Here is a 19,721-nt window from a genome sequence, read left to right as displayed (position 1 = left end):
CGGATCTCTGTGAGTTCGAGACCAGCCTGGTCTACAGAGCTAGTTCCAGGACAGACTCCAAAGCCACAGAGAAACCCTGTCTCGAAAAACCAAAAAAAACCAAAAAAACAAAAAAACCTATGATGGAGTGCTAAACTCCAACCGTTCTGTAGTCGGAAAACGTCAATGGTTGAACTTGTCACTCCTCCTGCCTAACAGCTTGAAGGCGTGACCTTACAATTTCATTATCACAGGTTAAATGTGTGAATGGTAATTTAATTCCAGAACACCTTCATCCAGCAGGTGGGAGGCAGAGGCAATAGACCTCTACAGTTGGTCTGTGTGGCAAGTTCAAGGACAACAAAGGCTACACAGAAAGACAACAAAGGATTAGAAGGTTTTCCCCGTACACTCTTCAGATTTCCCTACCGTTATAATTAGCCGCATCCGGATCGTCCACGTTAATGGCGATGACTTTCCAGTCAGTTTCGCCTTCATCAATCATAGCCAGTATGCCCAGAACTTTCACCTTGATTATCTCCCCTCTTGTACACACCTGTGAGATAACCAGAGTCAGAACAAAACCACACTACAGGGGGGAAACTGGAGCTTTTATTTTGGTGATAATAAGTAGGAAAGATGTCATTTTTTTCTTCACTTACTTGATCTGTTTTCTTTTTTGTCTTTTTTTAAGTACTTTTATTGCCAACCATGATGACACACACCTTTAATCCTAGCATTTAGTAGGCAGAAGTAGATGGATTTTTTTTTTTTCATTCAAGGCCAGCTAGCCAGGACTACACAGTGAGATCCTGTCTCAGAAAACTATTATTTCTGTGTAATGGAGGCAGGGGGTTATCCATGAGCCACAGCATTGCACACGTGGAGGTCAGAGGACAACTGTGTTAGAATCAATTCTTTCCTTCCATTTTCACATGCACCGTGGGGCTCAAACTCAGGGCAGCAGGTTTCCATAGCAAGCACCTTTACCCACCGAGCCATCTCACCAGCACTGTCTGTGAGACACAGCTTCCCTGTGTATTCAGGATAGTTTAGAATTTGCTATCCGAGGCTGGCTTCAAACTTGCAATCAGCCTGCTTCAGCCTTCTGGGTGCTAGGTTACCATCTGTGTCATTATGCCCAGCTCTTGGGAGTTTAAAGCCAGCCACATAAATAGTCCTACTTAGGTTGAAATTGAAAACAGTATATACAGGACCGGTGTTCTTTTTGTTTGTTTGAGACACCTTCTCTCTACATAGTCCTGGCTGTCTGGGAACTCACTCTATAGCCCAGGCTGGCCTCAAACTCAAGAGGTCTACCTGCTTCTGCCTCCCGAGTGCTGAGATTAAAGGTGTGCACCACTACACTCTGCTCTGTATACTTTAAAAAGAAAAATAAATTAAGATATATTTATTTTTATGGGGTGTTTTGACTACATGTATGTATATGTACTACGTGTGTGCCTTGTGCCTGCAAAGGCCAGAAGAGGTTGTCAGCTCCACTAGAACTGAAGTTACATTACACACATGTGTGAGCTGCCATGTAGGTTATGGAAACTCAACTCAGGGGTGCTTCTTACAGCCTCTTTGTGCTAAATAAGGCCTCTATGATTTGCTTTAGACACACCCTTTAATACGTTTTGTCTTTCATAGAAGCCACTGAATTAAGTCAGCCATACGTCTCACTTGCTGAGGCTCTGAACTTAATCCCCAGGACAACAATTAAACACAGAAATTAATAACATAACATATTGGTTTGGGTTGTTAACTACTTTGCTGAGCTTGCGATCTTGAATTTTAGAACAGCAGCCCATCAGACAGAAGCCTTCCACCAGTACCTCTAGCATCAAGGGCTATTTGGCTGGACTTAGTCACTGATCATCCCAAATCCTCCAGGAAGCCTGACTATTACACTAATGCTCATATTTCATATTTTACTCACAATAATTTTCAAAGTATAAACTTTGGTATGATTTATTAATTTCACTTTAATATCACAGAAAAAAAATTTGATTTCATTACCTTGCTTCCAATTTCACAAACATCAATTGGGTCATTGTCACCACAACAGCCAGTGTGTTTGTCACTGTGTCCTGGGTCTTCCCATGTCTGAAACAAAGTGAGGATTAAAGCATACCATTCAGATACCTGCGCTGACCAAGGAGGCTTGACACTAACCAGCAACAGGAGTCTTGATGCAAAATATAAACTTCAGCTGTTTTTAAAACTTTTACAATTTCCATTTAAGAACTTTAACTATACAGAAGAATTTTAATTAAATACTGGAGCTATTATGCATGCAATGCTAAACCAGATCTAAGCTTCAAAACAGAGAATGAAGCTGGGTGTGTCAAGAGATGCCTTTGGGCCGGGCGGTGGTGGCGCACGCCTTTAATCCCAGCACTCAGGAGCCAGATCTCTGTGAGTTCGAGACCAGCCTGGTCTACAAGAGCTAGTTCCAGGACAGGCTCCAAAACCACAGAAAAACCCTGTCTCGAAAAACAAAAACAAAAAAAAAAAAAAAAAAAAAAAAAAGAGATGCCTTTGATCCCAGGAGACAGAGGCGGGCAGGTGGATCCCCGAGTTCCAGGCTAGGCAAGGCTACATAGTGAGGTACCATCTCAAAAACCCCAAAAACCAAACCCAGAAGATGATCCTACGTAAGTGCAAACACGTCAAGGTATGATGGTGCATGCCTGCAATCCCAGCACCTGGAGTTGAGGCAGGAGGATCCCACTTTCCAGGCCACAGAGTTCTTCCCCAGCAATACCCTGTGTCAAAAACATTAAGGGCTGGGACATGTAATTCTGTGGGAAAGCACTTGCCTAGCATGCGCAGGGCCTTGGATTTGAGCCCTAGCACTGAAAATAAAAAAAGCATGTTGATTAACTGTTCTAGGCATTTACTCTATCTGCTATCAGCTGGATTCTCTTCATAATAAATTTCTCCAACACAGATGAGGAGGCAGCAAACCTCAGATGGAAATGATACCCTCTGATGTTGAAAGCTGCTGGCTGGGAGCCAAGGCTAAAAAGCTTAAATTACTGGCTCTCTTTCTTTGCTTAAATTGCGGGCCAGAGGCAGGGCAGAGCATCTCACAAAGAGCGGATGTGCGCTGCCAGGTGTGAGGTGGAAATGCAGCTGTTTAGTTAGCGTCTTTTATTCCTAAGCAGAACACATTCATGACTTGGATTGGCTTCCCCATTCAGCTGCAGGAAAAAGAACAAAGGGAACAGAGATAAAGGAAGGCTGCTTCCAGCACGGGAAGGCAAAAGCCAGCCCCTGGAAGAAGCTCTTCTGCACTGCTTCCTCACAGGGGCCACACTTCAAAGCGAAACACCAAAGCAATTGACCTGGAGAATAAAGTGCTGTAATTGGGGCAGACAAATGACTTTGTGATTACCCATCAAACTAGATGAGTTTGACCTATATCTGAATAACTTATGGAGTTTCACAAGGTTTCCACTTAATAATTCTACCTAATGATGAATAAACCATTACTCACAGAAAAAAACTAATTGAACATGTGGTAACTATCACAGGATCAAACGTATGCCCTTACTCTAATAACAGATACAAGCCTTTTTAAAAAAAAAAAAAAAAAAAAATGAGACAGCATTTCTCTGTGTAGCCCTGGCTGTTCTTGAACCTGGAGACCCGTCTGCCTGTCTCCAAGTGCTGGGATTGACAGTGTGCACAGCCACCACCACCTGACCAGAGATAGAAGTCTAATGACTCTTTATCCAAAGACTAAGAAAGAACCTACTATGTGCTGGGGATAGATTGACAAACAAGGCTGCCTGTTTAAGAACACAGGAGCTCGTCATTATTTTGCCACCAAGAATCTGATCTCAAGAGAAGTCAGAAGCTTACACGGCAGTAAGAACGCACATGGGCAGATACTAAGGCTCTGTCCTCTGAAATAGCTGTACAGGTTATATCTGATTTATGACTCCGAGGGACCACGGGAGACTAGTGTGTCTGGCACCAAAATCTGGAGTAGTTTTGTGTTGAAGAAATAGGAATGTAGAAATAAAGAAATATAAGGTTTAAGCCTAGGAGAATGAGAGCAGGCTGTCAGCAGCTTTCTCGGCAGCTTAAAGATTAACTGTTAACAGTGGGTTACTCCGCTTTACAGCCCATAGCTCTGTTTGCAAGGCAAAAGCACCTCTCACAAACTGAGAATTAGCCTAAGATGACACTCCAGCCATCCGTGATTAAGGACGGATACGAGCTGAGTTAAGTTTTAGGAGGTGGGTATATACGTGACCTCTGGGTTATGCATTTTCCCTGCTATGTGAGACTGGCAGCATCAAAGGGAGAGCACAGGGCTTCAGTAAACGCTACCAGGAAATACCAGGGAAGACAACAGATTAAGTACACACACTAGTTTACCTGAAAAGCTCTGTTAATGAAGACTGTCAAGAAAGGCAATCTGTATCTGAGTTTTACCTTGAGATTTTAAAAACTCCTTTGTTCAGAGCTAATGCTTGGTGCCCCTTACTATAAGTAGGTGGGTTCAGAAACCGGCTTTTGCCACAGCCTTACAAACTCATCTCTGACTGTGGTTTCAGCTGTAAGCTTTTTGTGCCCTGTGGTGGGTTTTTTTCCTTCCTGGAATAAAGTTTGCTTACGGTTTATTAGACTTGGTGGTCTGTCCCCATCTTTGTGTGACCCCCATGGACCCAACAGTGTGTGTGTGACAAGAAAGTTGCTAAAGTTCAGGTGGGTTTTAAAAAAAAAAAAAAAAGAGAGAGAGAGAGACTTATTTGAGTATTCTATCTTCCTGTTCATCTGCACAACAGAAGAGGGCACCAGATCTCATTACAGATGGTTCTAAGCCAACATGTAGTTGCTGGAAATTGAACTCAGGACCTCTGGAAGTCCTTTTAACTACTGAGCCACCTCTCCAGCCCTCAGGCTGGGCTTCACACTCTTGGTCTTGCTTCAGCCTCTGGAATGCTGAGATTGCATGTATACGTGGTATCTGACTAGAAATCCAGGCTGTTGCTGTGTAATTCCAGTTTTAACTATATGTATTTTGTGTGTGTGATTCTGTGTGGGGATGTGCCGTGGCTAACATGTGAAGGTCGGAGGACAAGTGTAGCAATCAGTTCTCTCCTTCCACCGTGGGACATGGGATCACTCAGGCCGCCACACTTGTGGTAGGCGTCAACTGCCGGGTCATCTCACTGGCTCTAGCTGTGTTTGCAGAGACAAGGTCTCACCATGTAGCTGTGGCTATTCTAGAACTGGCTATCTAGACCATGGTCTCCTCGAACTGATGGCTATCTCATTAGGATCCCAGGTGTGTGCTACCACGCCTGGCTAGAAAGCAAAGCTTTAACTGCTAACCCATCCTCTCTTGACTTACCACACATGCTACTAGATCTATAAAGATTGTAGTCTACAAACAGTCCACAGAGAAAGAAACAGTTCAGAAAGTCAGAATTTAAACAGAAACATATTCCTTTTAGCTAACCTTGGAAATAAGTTGTTCAATGGAGCATTAAAATTTTTAAAATAATTCTACCCAATGCTTTTCTGCTCTATGATAGCAAACATTTTCTGCATTTAAACTTTTGAACAAAAGTAAGTTAATTGTGGTCAGGTGGTGGTGGAGTACACCTTTAATCCCAGCACTCATGAGGAAGAGGCAGAGTTTGAGGTCAGCCTGGTCTACTGAGAGAGTTCCAGGACAGCCAAGGCTACTACTACACAACGAAACCCTGCCTTCAAAAACAAAAGAACAAAACAAAACAAAACAAAACAAAAAAACAAGTTAATTTTTACTAAGCTAAATAAGTACATCTTTAGTGAACCTTGGAGACATACCTGAGGGATGGCCCCGTAGTTCCAGATGTAGCCTTTGTAAGGGAACAGGTTTGCAACATAGCGGAGCTTTCCTTTCTTCACGTCTTGTTTAATTGGATTTAAGGGATCCTTTGTAGCAATCTGAAACAAAGGTCAGATGGTTGTGAGACACTATTTGAATAGGATCTGAGGAAACAATTACTTATCTATGTCTCTGAACTCCACCTTAATTACTCGTTTCATCCCTAACACATTGATAACTGAACTAATGGTTCCACGGTAACTATTACAGAAAATATACTTGTGTATCGCAACACTCAAGAAGAGAAAAAGAATATTTACTGATTCCAGAAAGAAAGAAGTAATATGGGCTGGGATAAATTCCAGGATTAAAGAGAAAAAGCACTGTGCTGGAGGACGGCTCAGCAGGGAAAGACATGCGCCACCAAGCCTGACTACCTGGATTTGATCCCCAGGACCACACCTACAAGTTGTTCTCTGTCCTCCACAGGTGTGCCAGCATAGAAGCCTCTACACACATATACAAGTGTTTAAATTATCAAAAACAAATAAAGACGGGGGCTGGGTAGACAGCTCAGCACTAAGACAGCTTGCTGTTCTTGAAGAATCCAGATCAGTTCCAACACCTATGCTGGGCAGCTCACAACTGCCCGTACTTTGGGTTACAGCAGATCCTACACCCTTGTCTGGCCTCCGCAGGGACCTCAACATACAACATGGCACACACTCAGATACATCCATACATAGCTAATACACCACGTCTGATGATCTCTTACCTCCATTTTAGCATTTGACCAGCGTGGGACCTCAACCACCATGTGGAATACATCCTGGAAAGACAGAGGCGGTGAGAAAAGCAGACCCTGCCGCTCTTATTTCAGTGTCTCCACTCTTTCTTCCATCTGACAACTGAAGTTAAAGGCATCAACAAAAGGTAGGAGAGAGCGGTAGATGAAGACAGCAAACACAGGAGCCCAGAGAGGAGAATCAGGTGGCAGGTGCTGCGTCACTCTAAGTAATTCTCTGAACTTTCCTGTGCTTGAAATTTTTCATAAGAAAGTATTTGGGAGTCTCTCCAAAGAACCTTTCTGAAAAAGAGGGGATAGTTCTAAAACAAATATAAGAAAATTTCTTTCTGGAGAAGGCTGTCTTCAGGAAAGTCACCTCCAAAGGCTGTTGCCATTCCCTTCGGTGTTCTATAATTCCTCAGAGGAGGTGTGGGAGTTCCTGAGAGGAGCTCTGGAAGACAAACCTGGGCTGGGCACTGTGGTGCACGCCTTTAATCCCAGCACTCTGGAGGCGGAGGCAGGAGGATCTCTGTGAGTTTGAGGCCAGCCTGGTCTATAAGAACTAATTCCAGGACAGGCCCCAAAGCTACCCTGTCTCAAAAAATCAAAAGCCAAACCAAAACAAAAAGACAAACCCCGAACCGGCCCAGAACCTGGACCTGCTTCAGCATCAATGTCGACATCAATCGGCTGGATTACTGACATGCTTCTCCAAACTGGGCTGCTTTCTGAAGACCTTCCAAACAGAACTAGCCGCTTACGACATTAACGATGGAGCGCACTCTGAAATTTTGGCTGGTAGGGGGTCTAGTATAATTACAGCTCAGATGGTATAATACATTTCGGTTAATGATACACTCACAAGCGAAAACCCCTAGATGCCAGCAGCGTAGAAATGCATGTATCAAGTCAGATATGGATCTGACGAAGGCTCTCTAGCTGGAACTGAGCGCTGAGCTGTCTGATCTGTGAGTTCGCTGTGAACTGAAGTATTTCCGTCTACAGCCTTCACGAGGGTACCCGTGATCCATCTGCAATTGCTTTTAAGTAAAACCTTTCAGACAGGTTTTACTTAACCATTCGTGACCCCAGAACAAGGGCAGCAGGAACAGGAGAATCATGAGTTTGAAGCTATCCTATCCTGGACCACAAAAAAAGACAAGAGTTTCACGGGGCAGTGGTGGCGCATGCCTTTAATCCCAGCACTCAGGAGGCAGAGGCAAGCGGATATCTGTGAGTTCAAGGCCAGCTTGGTCTACAAGGAGTCCAGGACAGGCTCCAAAGCTACAAAGCAACCCTGTCTCGAACCCCTCCCCCCCAAAAAGGCAAGAGTTTCAAAATAGAAAAGGAAATAAAAACAAAACCGGCTTTAGGTTCCAGCAGCAATATCTCAAAGGTTCACAAGGTGGCGCTGTTGCAGCATGAAAGATTAAATGAGAGCCTAAAAAACTTGGCGGTACATTTTTCTTCTTTGTCCTCTCCCCTAAGGAATGGCATAATTCCTGGACATGACAAATGCCTGGAAGTTCAGCACAGAGGACGTGGAAGTAGGTGCAGAAGACCAATCTCTGCTACATGCCAAATTCAAGGTTAGTCTGGGCTGCATGAGACCCTATTTCAAAAAACAAAAATAGCACAGAAAGAATTCACTCCTGAAAAAAGAAAAAAAAGGCAGTGCCTGGCAGAGCGATGTGAGCCTGTGACCGGAGATGGGGTTCCAGGGCAACAAAGCTGAATCACTGACCTGAGGCTGGGAACGACACTGAAAACGTTAGTGAAATTAAATGTCAAATACACACAGATGCTAAAATTGCCTACTATTACAGACTATAAAAACATAAAGGAAAAAAAATCCTCAAAAAATAGTAAAAGAATTCTACTCAAAAGCTAAACAAATTTTTAAAAGCTGGGGTATGGCTCAGTTGCTAAAGAACTTCCTGAACATGCATGAAAACCCGGGATCTATCCCCAGCACCAGATAAGCCAAACCTGATGGCACATGCCGATCATCCCTGAACTTTGGAGATGGGAAGGGGAATCAGGAGTTGAAGGTTGTCCTTGGTCGTCAGTTGGAAGGAGCCTGGGCTACATGAGACCCAGTCTCAGAAACAAATGAGGGCAACTTATGTGTTCAAGTTGGTAGTGTGCTTGCCTAGTGTGAATAAAGGGACTGGGATGGACTCTTAGTTCATCACCCAGGAGTGGTGTTGCACACCTATAACCAACAGTTGGGAAGCAGAGGCAGCTGACAGAGTCCTCTGCTACATACAAATACAGGGGCACCAGGGACTGCATGAGACCCTGCCTCTAAAATTAATACTGCCCGCTCACACTATATCTATAAGGAAATGCTCCTGCCCAATAGCCGTACTTGGTCTTGATTTCAGACCGGGTTTTGCTATGTAAACCCAGCTGGCTTTAAACTTAACCTCAGCCTCCCAAACTGCTGGGATTACAGGAGTGCACCACCACACTCATCCTGATGGTGGCGCTCTCACAAAGGTACTAGGCTTCACCATCTCTGGAAAGTTTCCCTCACTCACTGCTCATTGAATGACAAGGGAGTTAACCCTTAATCTTCAGTCTCTTAAGATTACATTATAGAAGGACGTGTTCTAAGAAGTTAAAGGTAAATAAAAGACTGTCAAGATGGGCTGCTCTTTCAAAGGACCTAGGTTAGATCCCTAGTACCCACCCACAAGATGGCTCACAACCATCGGTAACTCCAGTCCTGGGGGATCTTCTGGCCTCTAGATGGGCACATATGGTGCACAGACGGTACACAGACATACATGCAAGCAAACACTCATATACACTTAAAAAAATAAGTAAATAAAAAGTAGATAAATTTCTGAATTATCTTGTTGAAAGGTGAGAGACCACTTGAGAAAAATATTGACGGAAGCTGACGCTGTTGTGCCACTTACTCATTCTGGGTCGTAACCTTGAGCAGGTGACTCTTCTGGGACTGCCATGCCAAATAAAAGGAAAATCAACCAAAGAAAATGTGATCTATACCAACCAGAAGACTACTGCTCAACAAACTGTTAGGAGTCAAGAGAGTAAACCTATTAGAGTAAAAACAACACACAACAAAAACAAAATACGCATACCAAATTTCTGGTAGCAAAATGTTTGGCACAGGGTTGGTGAGCTGGCTCATGGGACAAAGGTGCTCTCCAGCAAGCACGGCAACTTGAGTGCAATTCCTGGAACCCATGTGGTAGAAGAGAACGATTCTACAAAGTGTCCTCTGACCTGTACCACGGCAGGGACACGCCTACACATATATGCTCTCATAAACGATTGTAAAGACGGTGGGGACCATAAATGTTTCAGATTTCTGAGGTTTTCAGGCTTTGATAGACTTGCACAGGCTTTACTGGGTGAGCACATCTGATCTAGTAACTCAAACTGCCCGGAAATCTGAGACTCCAAGTGTTCAGCTGAGGGGGCTGGAATGGAGCTCCCTTGTCCTGTGGTTATAGGCTGGTCAAACTCACTGCTGTAGTCAGAAACACAAACGGCCTTAGGCCCCTGTGTAAAGAAACAACTTCATCTGCCAGGTGAACTAAAACCAAGGCTCTGTTTGCTCTTCACAACTACTACAGAATGATCTAAATTTGCTTAGATACTCTAACCATACCTTTTCTCTTCTTTACAAATCAAAGATTTTGTGTTCTCAGCTGTCAAATCTGCCTGGTTTGTAATGACTAAGTATTTAAGCATTCAATCTATCTAATTAAAAGCTTGGCTTTATTTATTTATTTTTGCAGTGGAAGAAAAGAGACAGCTTCATATTTATACAGGCCCACCAGGAGCTTGGGAAACAGAAGTCCACCATCAGTACTAGTATTCAACATGAGCACTTAAAGACAGCCCAAAGAAACACCAAACGTCTAAAATTATGGTAGCAAGCCATGAGAGTTGAGCATTAAAGTGTGGATCTTGGTTGGGTGTGGTAATATAAGCCTGTAATCCTGGTGGGAGTAAATGGAGACTCAGGAACCTGGGCCAGGGCTATCAGTAGTTTGAGGTCAACTTTCATTGTACAGAATGGGCCTGATCAAATTGTCTCTAATCCCAGCTCCTGAGGAGGCTGAGACAGAGAGATGGTGGGATCAAACCCTGCCTGGGGCACAGAATGAGCTACACTACCTAAGAAGATCCTGTCTCGCACATGAAGAGGGCCAAGACTGCAGCTCAGGGTGGAGTGTGTGCCCATCACAGTGTAACACCCTAGTGAGCAGCCCTCAGTAACAAGAGGAAACAGAATCCAAAACCAGAGCCAGAACCAAACTGATCTTTGTCTACCCAGCGTCCCGTACTGTCCACAGCAGGCTGACTTTTACATTGTTCTGGGTTTGCTTTCCGTTCATCTCTGATGCTGCCTGAGAAGACATTCTCAGTGACAACTGCTTTTAAATTTGAAACTGAAACAGACTCCCACACAAAGGACATTTCTACAATTAACAAGACGAGACAAAATCAAGTAAAGTCCCTGCCTTCCCCTTACTGCCCACTGAGTTTGGACAGAACCCAGCAGGACACCTGATTTACAAGAATTTCCTGACCTCTCTGGCTTTGCTGCCTAAGGTCAAAGCAAACCCCAAGTCGTCAAAGTCCTGACGTGGGATAAAAGCTCTAAGTCTTTGGGCATTTTCTGTCAAGGAGCTGAGTCGTTAAAAAGTATACCATCACTTGTTAAGAGGCATATACCCTCACAACCTACAACTACATACAAAAACTACTCATGGACACTTACATTAGACTCTGTGGGTCAGGAAGAGGCAGGGAGATGCCTCATGAGGTAAGAGGACTTGCTGTACAAGCTAGCAACCTGAGTAGGATCCCTGAACCCATACAAGATGGAGAGAACTGACTCCACCAAGTTGTTTCCCGACTGTCACATGTGCACTGTGGCATCTGTGCCTTCACACACACACACACACACACACACACACACACACACACACACACACACACACACACACACGGCATTTGTGTCTTCACACACACACACAGACTGTATATTTTTTAAGTTAAAAAAATAAGATAAAGCCGGGCGGTAGTGGCGCACGCCTTTTATCCCAGCACTCGGGAGGCAGAGGCAGGCGGATCTCTGTGAGTTCGAGACCAGCCTGGTCTACAAGAGATAGTTCCAGGACAGGCTCCAAAACCACAGAGAAACCTTGTCTCGAAAAACCAAAAAAAAAAAAAAGATAAAATTACACTGTCACTCTTCTGTAATAGGTCAGGTCGCTTTTTTGTTGTAATCTAAAATAACATCTGTCACCCACACCCTTATTTATATTTCAATTAAATAACTTCCTTAAAAAACAAAAGAACCTTTTCCGGCTTCTTGGGCAGTGAAAAGAAACTGGAAGGCCCTTATGGTCTGACCACTGTCACAGGAGTCTTGTACTCTTATGAAAAAGATTAAATAATGACATCACAGACAACAGGTGTACAAGACCTCACCGCCTCTGAGAAGTGATGTTCCGCAGGACACCAAAATGCCATCTCCATTTCCTATTTTGGAGTGTCTTAAAACTGCTACGGAGCCACACTACGGTGATCGTTGGTTAGAACACTGTCCAGCCACTTGTGAATGTGGAAAACCAGCTCTTTAACAAGATACTTCCCTTCTCAGCACACCCATGTGCCATGAACGGCACCAGCAGTCAACCCAGACTCCCTGTTTCCTGGTCTTCGTAACTCAGGAGGCCTGAGGGAATATTGCGATACAGTATGGCATGCATACTACGAGACCATACACAGATACTCCACGCTAACCAAACAAGACAGTTGGATGAAGAGGATCCAGCAACTCATATCAACTTTCAGGAAATCATAAGGAACAAGTCAGAGAACCTGAGTAGACGCAACTATGAGGCTCCCCCAGGGGAAGGCATCCAATCAGAGGTCCCTCGGTAACTGCACCACATAATTGGCCTGTTTGCTCCACTGCCTCCAAAGGGGAGGGGGGCCTCTGAAGCTACCTACAAATTGGATTTCTTGCCAGTGTGTCCCAGTGTCAGTACACTTCCTAGTAGAAGTATAATAACTCAATGTATACATTCAGTTCTCTCTTTACAACTTTAAAAAAGTTATTGCGTGTATATGTTTATCTGTGTGTACGTGTATGCACACAAGACCATATGTAACAGGTCAGAAGTCGGTTATCTTCCTCCAGGGCAAGTGTTCTTTACCCCAACCCATCTCACCAGCCCTATGTATGGGTCTATTCCCATCTAAGAGAACAGCAGTGCTTTGAGCACGAGGTGAAGATTTTACCCTGACAAGATTATCCTACATGTGCTATGCAGTCTACACGGATCATGTATTAACACTGAGCTAAAGGCCAATGAGGGCCCATGAGAAGACCCTGCAGATAAACACCTATGTCGCCAAGTCTGACAACCTGGGTTTGATTTCCAGAACCTAAGGAAGGAGAATCAACTCCTGCATGTCGTCTTCACACACACACACACACACACACACACACACACACACACACACACACCTGCCCCCCAACAAAAAAATAAAATTAAGTTCAACAATGAGGGAAACTTTTACAACTCAAAAAGCTTTGTCTTAGATGCAAACCATACTTCCTAAAGGAAAGGCTAAATAGTGGAAAAGCAAAACAGAGCTCCCATGTGTCAAGTTCCTGAACAGTAAAAACTTCTCCGGCTGTAATATAAACATAAAAACCTGGGCTGGAGAGAAGGATGTTAAAGATTCTTACTAACTTGTGGTAAACCTACCAATCTGTGCTAAAGTCAGATTCCTGCAGTTGATTGGTGTATAAGAACAGACACTTCTTTTCGGATCTGTGTACGTACCTTTCTTAACGCGATTTGCAAATTAATACCTACTAAACAATTACTAAGTTTTCTTGTCCTCACTGAGTTTATTTCTACTGTTTAATAAACATTCCACAATCAAAATTCTGTGCTACCTGGTTTATCTGAAACCCTTAATATAGTAGGAAAGCTTCAGTTCCAAACACACATACCGTGACCACACACGCGCACACACACACAAACAGGCAGTTAACAACTTCTATTTCTATTCTTTCATCAGCTTCTAGCTGCTTCTTTAAATCAATGACATGGCTTCTTCTTCTGGAAAACACCAAATGGCGGATGACGCCGGTGCAGTGGGAGGGCCCGGAGGACCCGGGGGCCCAGGATTAGGAGGCCGTGGCGGCTTCCGTGGAGGATTCAGCAGCGGTCTGAGGGGCCGCGGGGCTCGCGGAGGTAAAGCTGAAGACAAGGAGTGGATTCCCGTCACCAAGCTGGGCCGCCTGGTTAAGGACATGAAGATTAAGTCCCTAGAGGATATCTACCTGTTCTCCCTGCCCATTAAGGAATCTGAGATTATTGACTTTTTCCTGGGAGCTTCCCTAAAGGATGAGGTTCTGAAGATCATGCCCGTGCAGAAGCAGACTAGGGCAGGCCAGCGGACCAGGTTCAAGGCTTTCGTCGCTATTGGGGACTACAATGGTCACGTAGGTCTTGGTGTCAAGTGCTCCAAGGAGGTAGCCACTGCCATCCGAGGGGCCATCATCTTGGCCAAGCTTTCCATTGTCCCTGTGCGGAGAGGCTACTGGGGGAACAAGATTGGCAAGCCCCACACTGTTCCTTGCAAAGTGACAGGTCGCTGTGGTTCTGTGCTGGTGCGTCTCATCCCTGCCCCCAGAGGCACTGGCATAGTCTCTGCTCCTGTGCCCAAGAAGCTACTGATGATGGCTGGCATTGATGACTGCTACACATCAGCCAGGGGCTGTACTGCCATACTGGGCAACTTTGCCAAGGCCACCTTTGATGCCATCTCTAAGACCTACAGCTACCTGACCCCCGACCTCTGGAAAGAGACTGTGTTCACCAAGTCTCCTTATCAGGAATTCACTGACCATCTTGTGAAAACCCACACCAGAGTCTCTGATCAGAGGACCCAGGCTCCAGCTGTGGCCACCACATAAGGGTTTTTACACAAGGAAAATAAAAGTGAATTAAGTCTGTTAAAAAAAAAAATAAATAAATCAATGACATGGTTTAATACTGCCTTCTCATTTACTCCACATACCTTTGGAAGACAGCAGAAGTATTTCAAGTGTTTATTGAGATGTAAGCAAACTCATGTACAACTCGGGATCTAATTCAAGAGCCCATGTTTGCCAGACGTGGTGGTACAGGAGTTCAATCTCATGATGGAGGGAGGTGGATCTCTGAGTTCAATGACAGCCTAGTCTACAGAGTGAGTTCTAGGATATCCAAGAATATGTAAAAAGTTGGAAGGAAAGAAGGAAGGAAGGAAAAAGGACCATATTCAAATGACATGGATTCTTACCTTTTCTGCATAAATCGGAACATCATGAAATGGAGAAATATACTGTCCTTTCTCATTTTCTGAAAAATAAATAAAAAAAAACTGTTAGGAAGAGCTATAATATAAACTGTTATAAAGCACTTTTTAACACCAGAATTTTTTTTTTTTTGCTTTTTCGAGACAGGGTTTCTCTGTGGTTTTGGAGCCTGTCCTGGAACTAGCTCTCGTAGACCAGGCTGGTCTTGAACTCACAGAGATCAGCCTGCCTCTGCCTCCCAAGTGCTGGGATTATAGGCGTGCACCACCTCCGCCTGGCCTCTTAACACCAGGATTTTGACAGGTGGTGGTGGCGAACGCCTTTAATCCCAGAACTCATGAGGCAGACAGATCTCTGTGAGTTCAACCAGCCTGCTCTACAAGAGCTAGTTCCAGGACAGGCTCCAAAGCTACAGAGAAACCCTGTCTCGAAAGACAAACAAAAAGCACCAAGATTTTATTCCTGAACTCATCAGTAAAACAATCGCCCAGCATGTGCTAGTCCTGCAGCTCAGTCCTCATACTGGAGGGGAAAAACAAAAACTAGGAAACCACGTTCCAGCCCAGAAATTGGGAAGATGAGGAGTTCAAGGTCATGCTTGTCCACAGAGAAAGACTGTAGTCAACCTAGGCCAAGCTACCTGAGACCCTGTCTCAAAAATACCAAAAAACTAAACAAAACAAAAAGACAGCATTCAGGAGACAGAGGAGCTCTGTGGAGTTTGAAGCCAGCTTGGTCTACATTATCAGTTCTATACCAGCCAGGGCTAGAGAGAAAAAGAGATCCTGTTAAAAACAAACATCTAGTGCATATTTTATATTCTCCAATTCCTCCCCAGGACCGGGTTTTCACCCTACGTGTTCTTTCTGCTTAGAGTGGGTGTTAATTCCTATTATGAGAGCAAGTACCTAATTCTATCCCTCCCGCCCCCAGCCTTGAAGGGCTTACTATAGAAAAGGTGATCAAATTGCTTTTGACTGATCTTATTACAGCTAGCAGCTTACAGAACTTTGGTGAACTCCCTACAGGAAAGAGACCAACCAGCTTATTAACTTAGAAATCCATGCTCTTTTAGGCAACACTTCAGACCTGCTTCAACATAACAGCTTTCCGTAAGAATGATCTAGCCACGATGACATCTTCACGTGCAATTTCTATAGAAAGAACTATCATTAGCTGAAAAGGAATTCTAGCCCAAATAGGTGGCACATGCCTGTGACCTGAGCTTTGGAGACACTGAGGCAGGAGGATCAGGAATTCAAGGTTTTCCTTTGGCTGCATAGTAAGTTTGAGGCAGGCTTGGGCTACATAAGACCCTGCCTGAAGAAATAAACAAGAAAGCAAGCATAGTTTTAAAACTTCCTCAGAGCCAGGGACGTGACTCAAGCAACCAAAACCCTCCCCTTCCATTCTATAGGAAACCTAAGAAGCAGTCTGCACCATTGTGTTCCTTCAAGTCTAAAAATCAAAGCAGACCTTGAACATCCATTATCTCCAAGGATCCTATCCATTAGTTGTGACTCTGTGATCTATCACCAAGCACATCTGTCACCCACAAGGTTCACAAGGAGAACCTTGCAAACAAGTCACACACCCCCAAAACTGCAAAATTAATTTCATAAGGTTTCAAGGTTATGATTTTTGTGTAGGGCTGAATGCGTCACTGTCCTCAGCTCAAACCAGACTTTTACCTGCTTTCAAGAAACTGGAAAATGTAACACTATGAAGAAAATTAAAATTATTTCTATTAGGAATGGAAGCTACCTGTTAGGCGTGGTGCCTGGGCCTATTAGTCTAGTAGTTGAGAGGTTGAAGCAGGATGTCAAGATTAAAAATAGGCTGACCCGATCAGGAAACCTTGTGGCCCCACCTCACCACCACCCTCAAAAAAAAAAAAAAAAAAAAGGAAGAAAAAGAAAAATACTTTTTGTTTTGTTTTTCAAAACAGGGTTTCTCTGTGGGACAGCCAGAACTGTCCTGGAACCAGGCTGGCCTCAGAACTCAAAGATACGACTCCCTCTGCCCACCCCCAAGTGCTGAGTGTGCCATCACCACCCTCAAAATTTAATTTTAAAAAATTCAGAGAACCAGATTGGTTAAACTACACAGTGGTTCTAAATTATTAGTATTTCCACGTTCCAGACAGTCTCTTTGATAAACTTTAGCCTAGTCCAAAGTCAAGGAGTGGCTTTTCCCCCAACTAACAACCAAATGCTCACCGCCAGTACATTTTCTAGGTTTAAAAAGGTATTTCTTCTGTGCGTATAGCTTGAAGACAAATGATCCGCCCAAAGGGTCACTCTAAGTTACACCGATTAATTCTGGAGCCAACACTATTTCCAAACCAAAGTTCCTACATTCTGACCTTATTGTTTAATTCTGTAATTAATTAAAGTGAGGCCCACCCTTCCAGGATTTCCCCCCGGGTGGTTTAATCTTTATGAGATGTAAAAGCTTAGGAGTTCACTGTCCCTTTCCGCCAGATTTCAATTTGCTAGGCACTTTGGTCATCTTTCCAGGACCGTCCACTGCCCTGTCCTTCATCCACCCAGACCTCGATACCCTTGTCCATCACTTCCGAACAACCGTAAAGAGGTTACAAAATGAAAGGCCTTAGTTAGCACCATAAATGTATACCTAGAAGCTGGGGGCTGGGAGAAAGAGAAGCCCCAGATAGGTAGCTTCCTTGTACCAACAAGGCAGAAGGTGGCACGACCTGGTAGGCGGAGCGACTCCACCTTTCTGAGTAGAGGGCAGGGGATAACTAGAGACTCGGGACTCGGGTCCCTGCACCGGGGTTAAGGACCTGGCTGTTCTCCCTCCTGCTCCTCAGCTATACGCCACCAGTCTGCCTGGGGAGGCACTGCTTTCAATTTCTTAGGGAGCACACCCAGCCATCATTGCTTCAAGAAGGCTCGAGCGCACGAGACAGGAGCTCTCTTCATCGAGGACCGAGCCGGCAAGACCTGGGCCTCAGTTTCCCATCTCAAGAACACCGGGGAGGGCTCGATTCCTCTCCGGATCGAATTAAGGCCTTGAGAAAATCGCTGCCCTCCCGCCCGCGATGCTCTGAGAGCAATCCTCTTACGGCGACTGTTGTCACCTCTGGGCACCTTCTTAGGGTGACTCAGTGGTTTCCTTTCCCACGTGGCCCACGTTCGGATATATGGAGAGAGCGATCGCGATGGGCACTGGGATGGCGGCCCACGCCGGCCCCACAGCCCGCCCGCCCGCTTGCTCCGGGAGATCTGGAATGAATGGGCGGCCGGGCCACGCACCGCCACCACTCACTTAGGAAGACGCGGTACTCGAGAGTGAAGGGTGCGGCGCGCTCCTCGCGGCTGAAGCCACTCATGGTGTCCGAGACGCACCGCCACCGCTGCACAGCCACACGGAACCACGCAGCCCCGACACTCCTCAGCCGGACGAGAGGAGAAAGCATGCGCCTGCGCACCGAGAGCTCACCAGCCGGTCCTCCGCCCCGTGCCTTTTATAATGCTAGGCTCCGTTTGCGCCTTGCCCCCGCCCCGCCAGCCTGCGCAGGCGCACTCTGCCCGACGCGCCTCCGCAAGCTCCTCCCCCAGGACCGCCCCTGGCTCTCAGCTTGGGCCACGTGGCCAGCGCCGGCTGCACTCCAGAAGCTGTCAGCCTGTTGGCGGCTCCGCAGAAGTACAGCACAAATCACTCTCCAAACGCACACGGGACGCTCACCTTTGACTCCACTCATACCTGCAGAGGAGTTCCTTATCTCTGGAGGCCTTGATAAGCCACCTGCTTCCCACGCAGTCTTTATTAAAGTTCAGGGTTTGGCTGACCCGGCTCTGAAAATTATAGGCTGTGACTTGGCATGCCTTCGAGCTACCAGCGAAGTGCCTGCTCTTCAATTTTGACATCGGTTGACATGGGGTAAATTTGCTCTTACTAATGTCCCTGACTCAGTTTCTCTTCTGTGTTGCTGGGGAGGGTTCTGCTTGAACCAGTTCGAAGTCGATGATTCCTGCCCTCCCCAATTGCGGAGATTTTCTCTCCCCAGAACTACTGGGATTTGAGACTGAAGCACTGGGAAGGCCCAGGAGTACACCCAGAGTCCCTTGAGGACATTTCTCTCAGGAGTAACTTCTTGGATCTTCTTTTCCTACTTTTGCTGCAACAACTCAGGCCAGACACCATTCCAAAAAGAGTGAGGCTGTGGACATCGCTAACTCTCCCAGTCCTATTAAGGTTAAATATATGAAAAGAGAGACACAGAGAGAGATTCTAATTATAAGCCAGGTATGGTGGCTCACACCTGTAACCCCAGTTTCAGGATGCTGAGGCAGGAGGATTGCCACAACTTCAAAACCAGTCTGAGATACATAGTGAGTTCCAGGCCACCCAATACTGTATGTAGTATGAGGCTGTCTCAAAATAAGACAAATCTAATTATAACCCAAGAAATTATCCACATTTTTAAAAATAGCTAGTTTTGCTTTAACAATGATAGGCAGAATTTCTTTTCAAAATATTGTTTAACCATGTATTTGTTTGTTTGTTTGTTTTTCGAGACAAGATTTTTTTCTGTGTAGTTCTGAATGTTTCGGAGCTCACTCTGTAAACCAAGATGACCTTGAACTCACACAAATCTACCTGCTTCTGCTTCTGCCTCTGAAGTGCTGGGATTAGAGGTATGTGCCACCATCGCCCAGTTTAGCTATGTGTTTTAAAGACAGTTTCCTTTAAACTAATTTCAAAACAGTATTATATAA

At 45.0% G+C, this 19,721-nt stretch overlaps 1 protein-coding gene and 1 pseudogene across 1 annotated transcript in view; one reads left to right on the top strand and one right to left on the bottom strand.

Annotated features, from left to right (window-relative positions):
• Ppa1 (pyrophosphatase (inorganic) 1) overlaps window positions 1–18,475 on the bottom strand; it is a 30,360-nt gene extending 11,885 nt beyond the window's left edge. Inside the window, exons 1-6 of the mRNA XM_005360094.3 lie at window positions 18,268–18,475; window positions 14,961–15,019; window positions 6,591–6,644; window positions 5,815–5,934; window positions 2,002–2,088; window positions 409–535 (exon numbers count right to left, since the gene is read on the bottom strand). Of these exons, the coding sequence (XP_005360151.1) occupies window positions 409–535; window positions 2,002–2,088; window positions 5,815–5,934; window positions 6,591–6,644; window positions 14,961–15,019; window positions 18,268–18,418 (598 nt within the window). The 5' untranslated portion in view covers window positions 18,419–18,475. The remainder of the gene's footprint in view (window positions 1–408; window positions 536–2,001; window positions 2,089–5,814; window positions 5,935–6,590; window positions 6,645–14,960; window positions 15,020–18,267) is intronic.
• Window positions 13,732–14,628, top strand: LOC101980260 (annotated as a pseudogene).
• Window positions 18,476–19,721: the final 1,246 nt, after the last annotated feature.

This window comes from Microtus ochrogaster, linkage group LG2 (genome assembly GCF_000317375.1).
Source record: "Microtus ochrogaster isolate Prairie Vole_2 linkage group LG2, MicOch1.0, whole genome shotgun sequence".
Taxonomy (NCBI): Eukaryota; Metazoa; Chordata; class Mammalia; order Rodentia; family Cricetidae; genus Microtus; species Microtus ochrogaster.
Note: the sequence above shows the minus strand (reverse complement) of the source record. Positions and strands in the feature narration are given on the sequence as shown.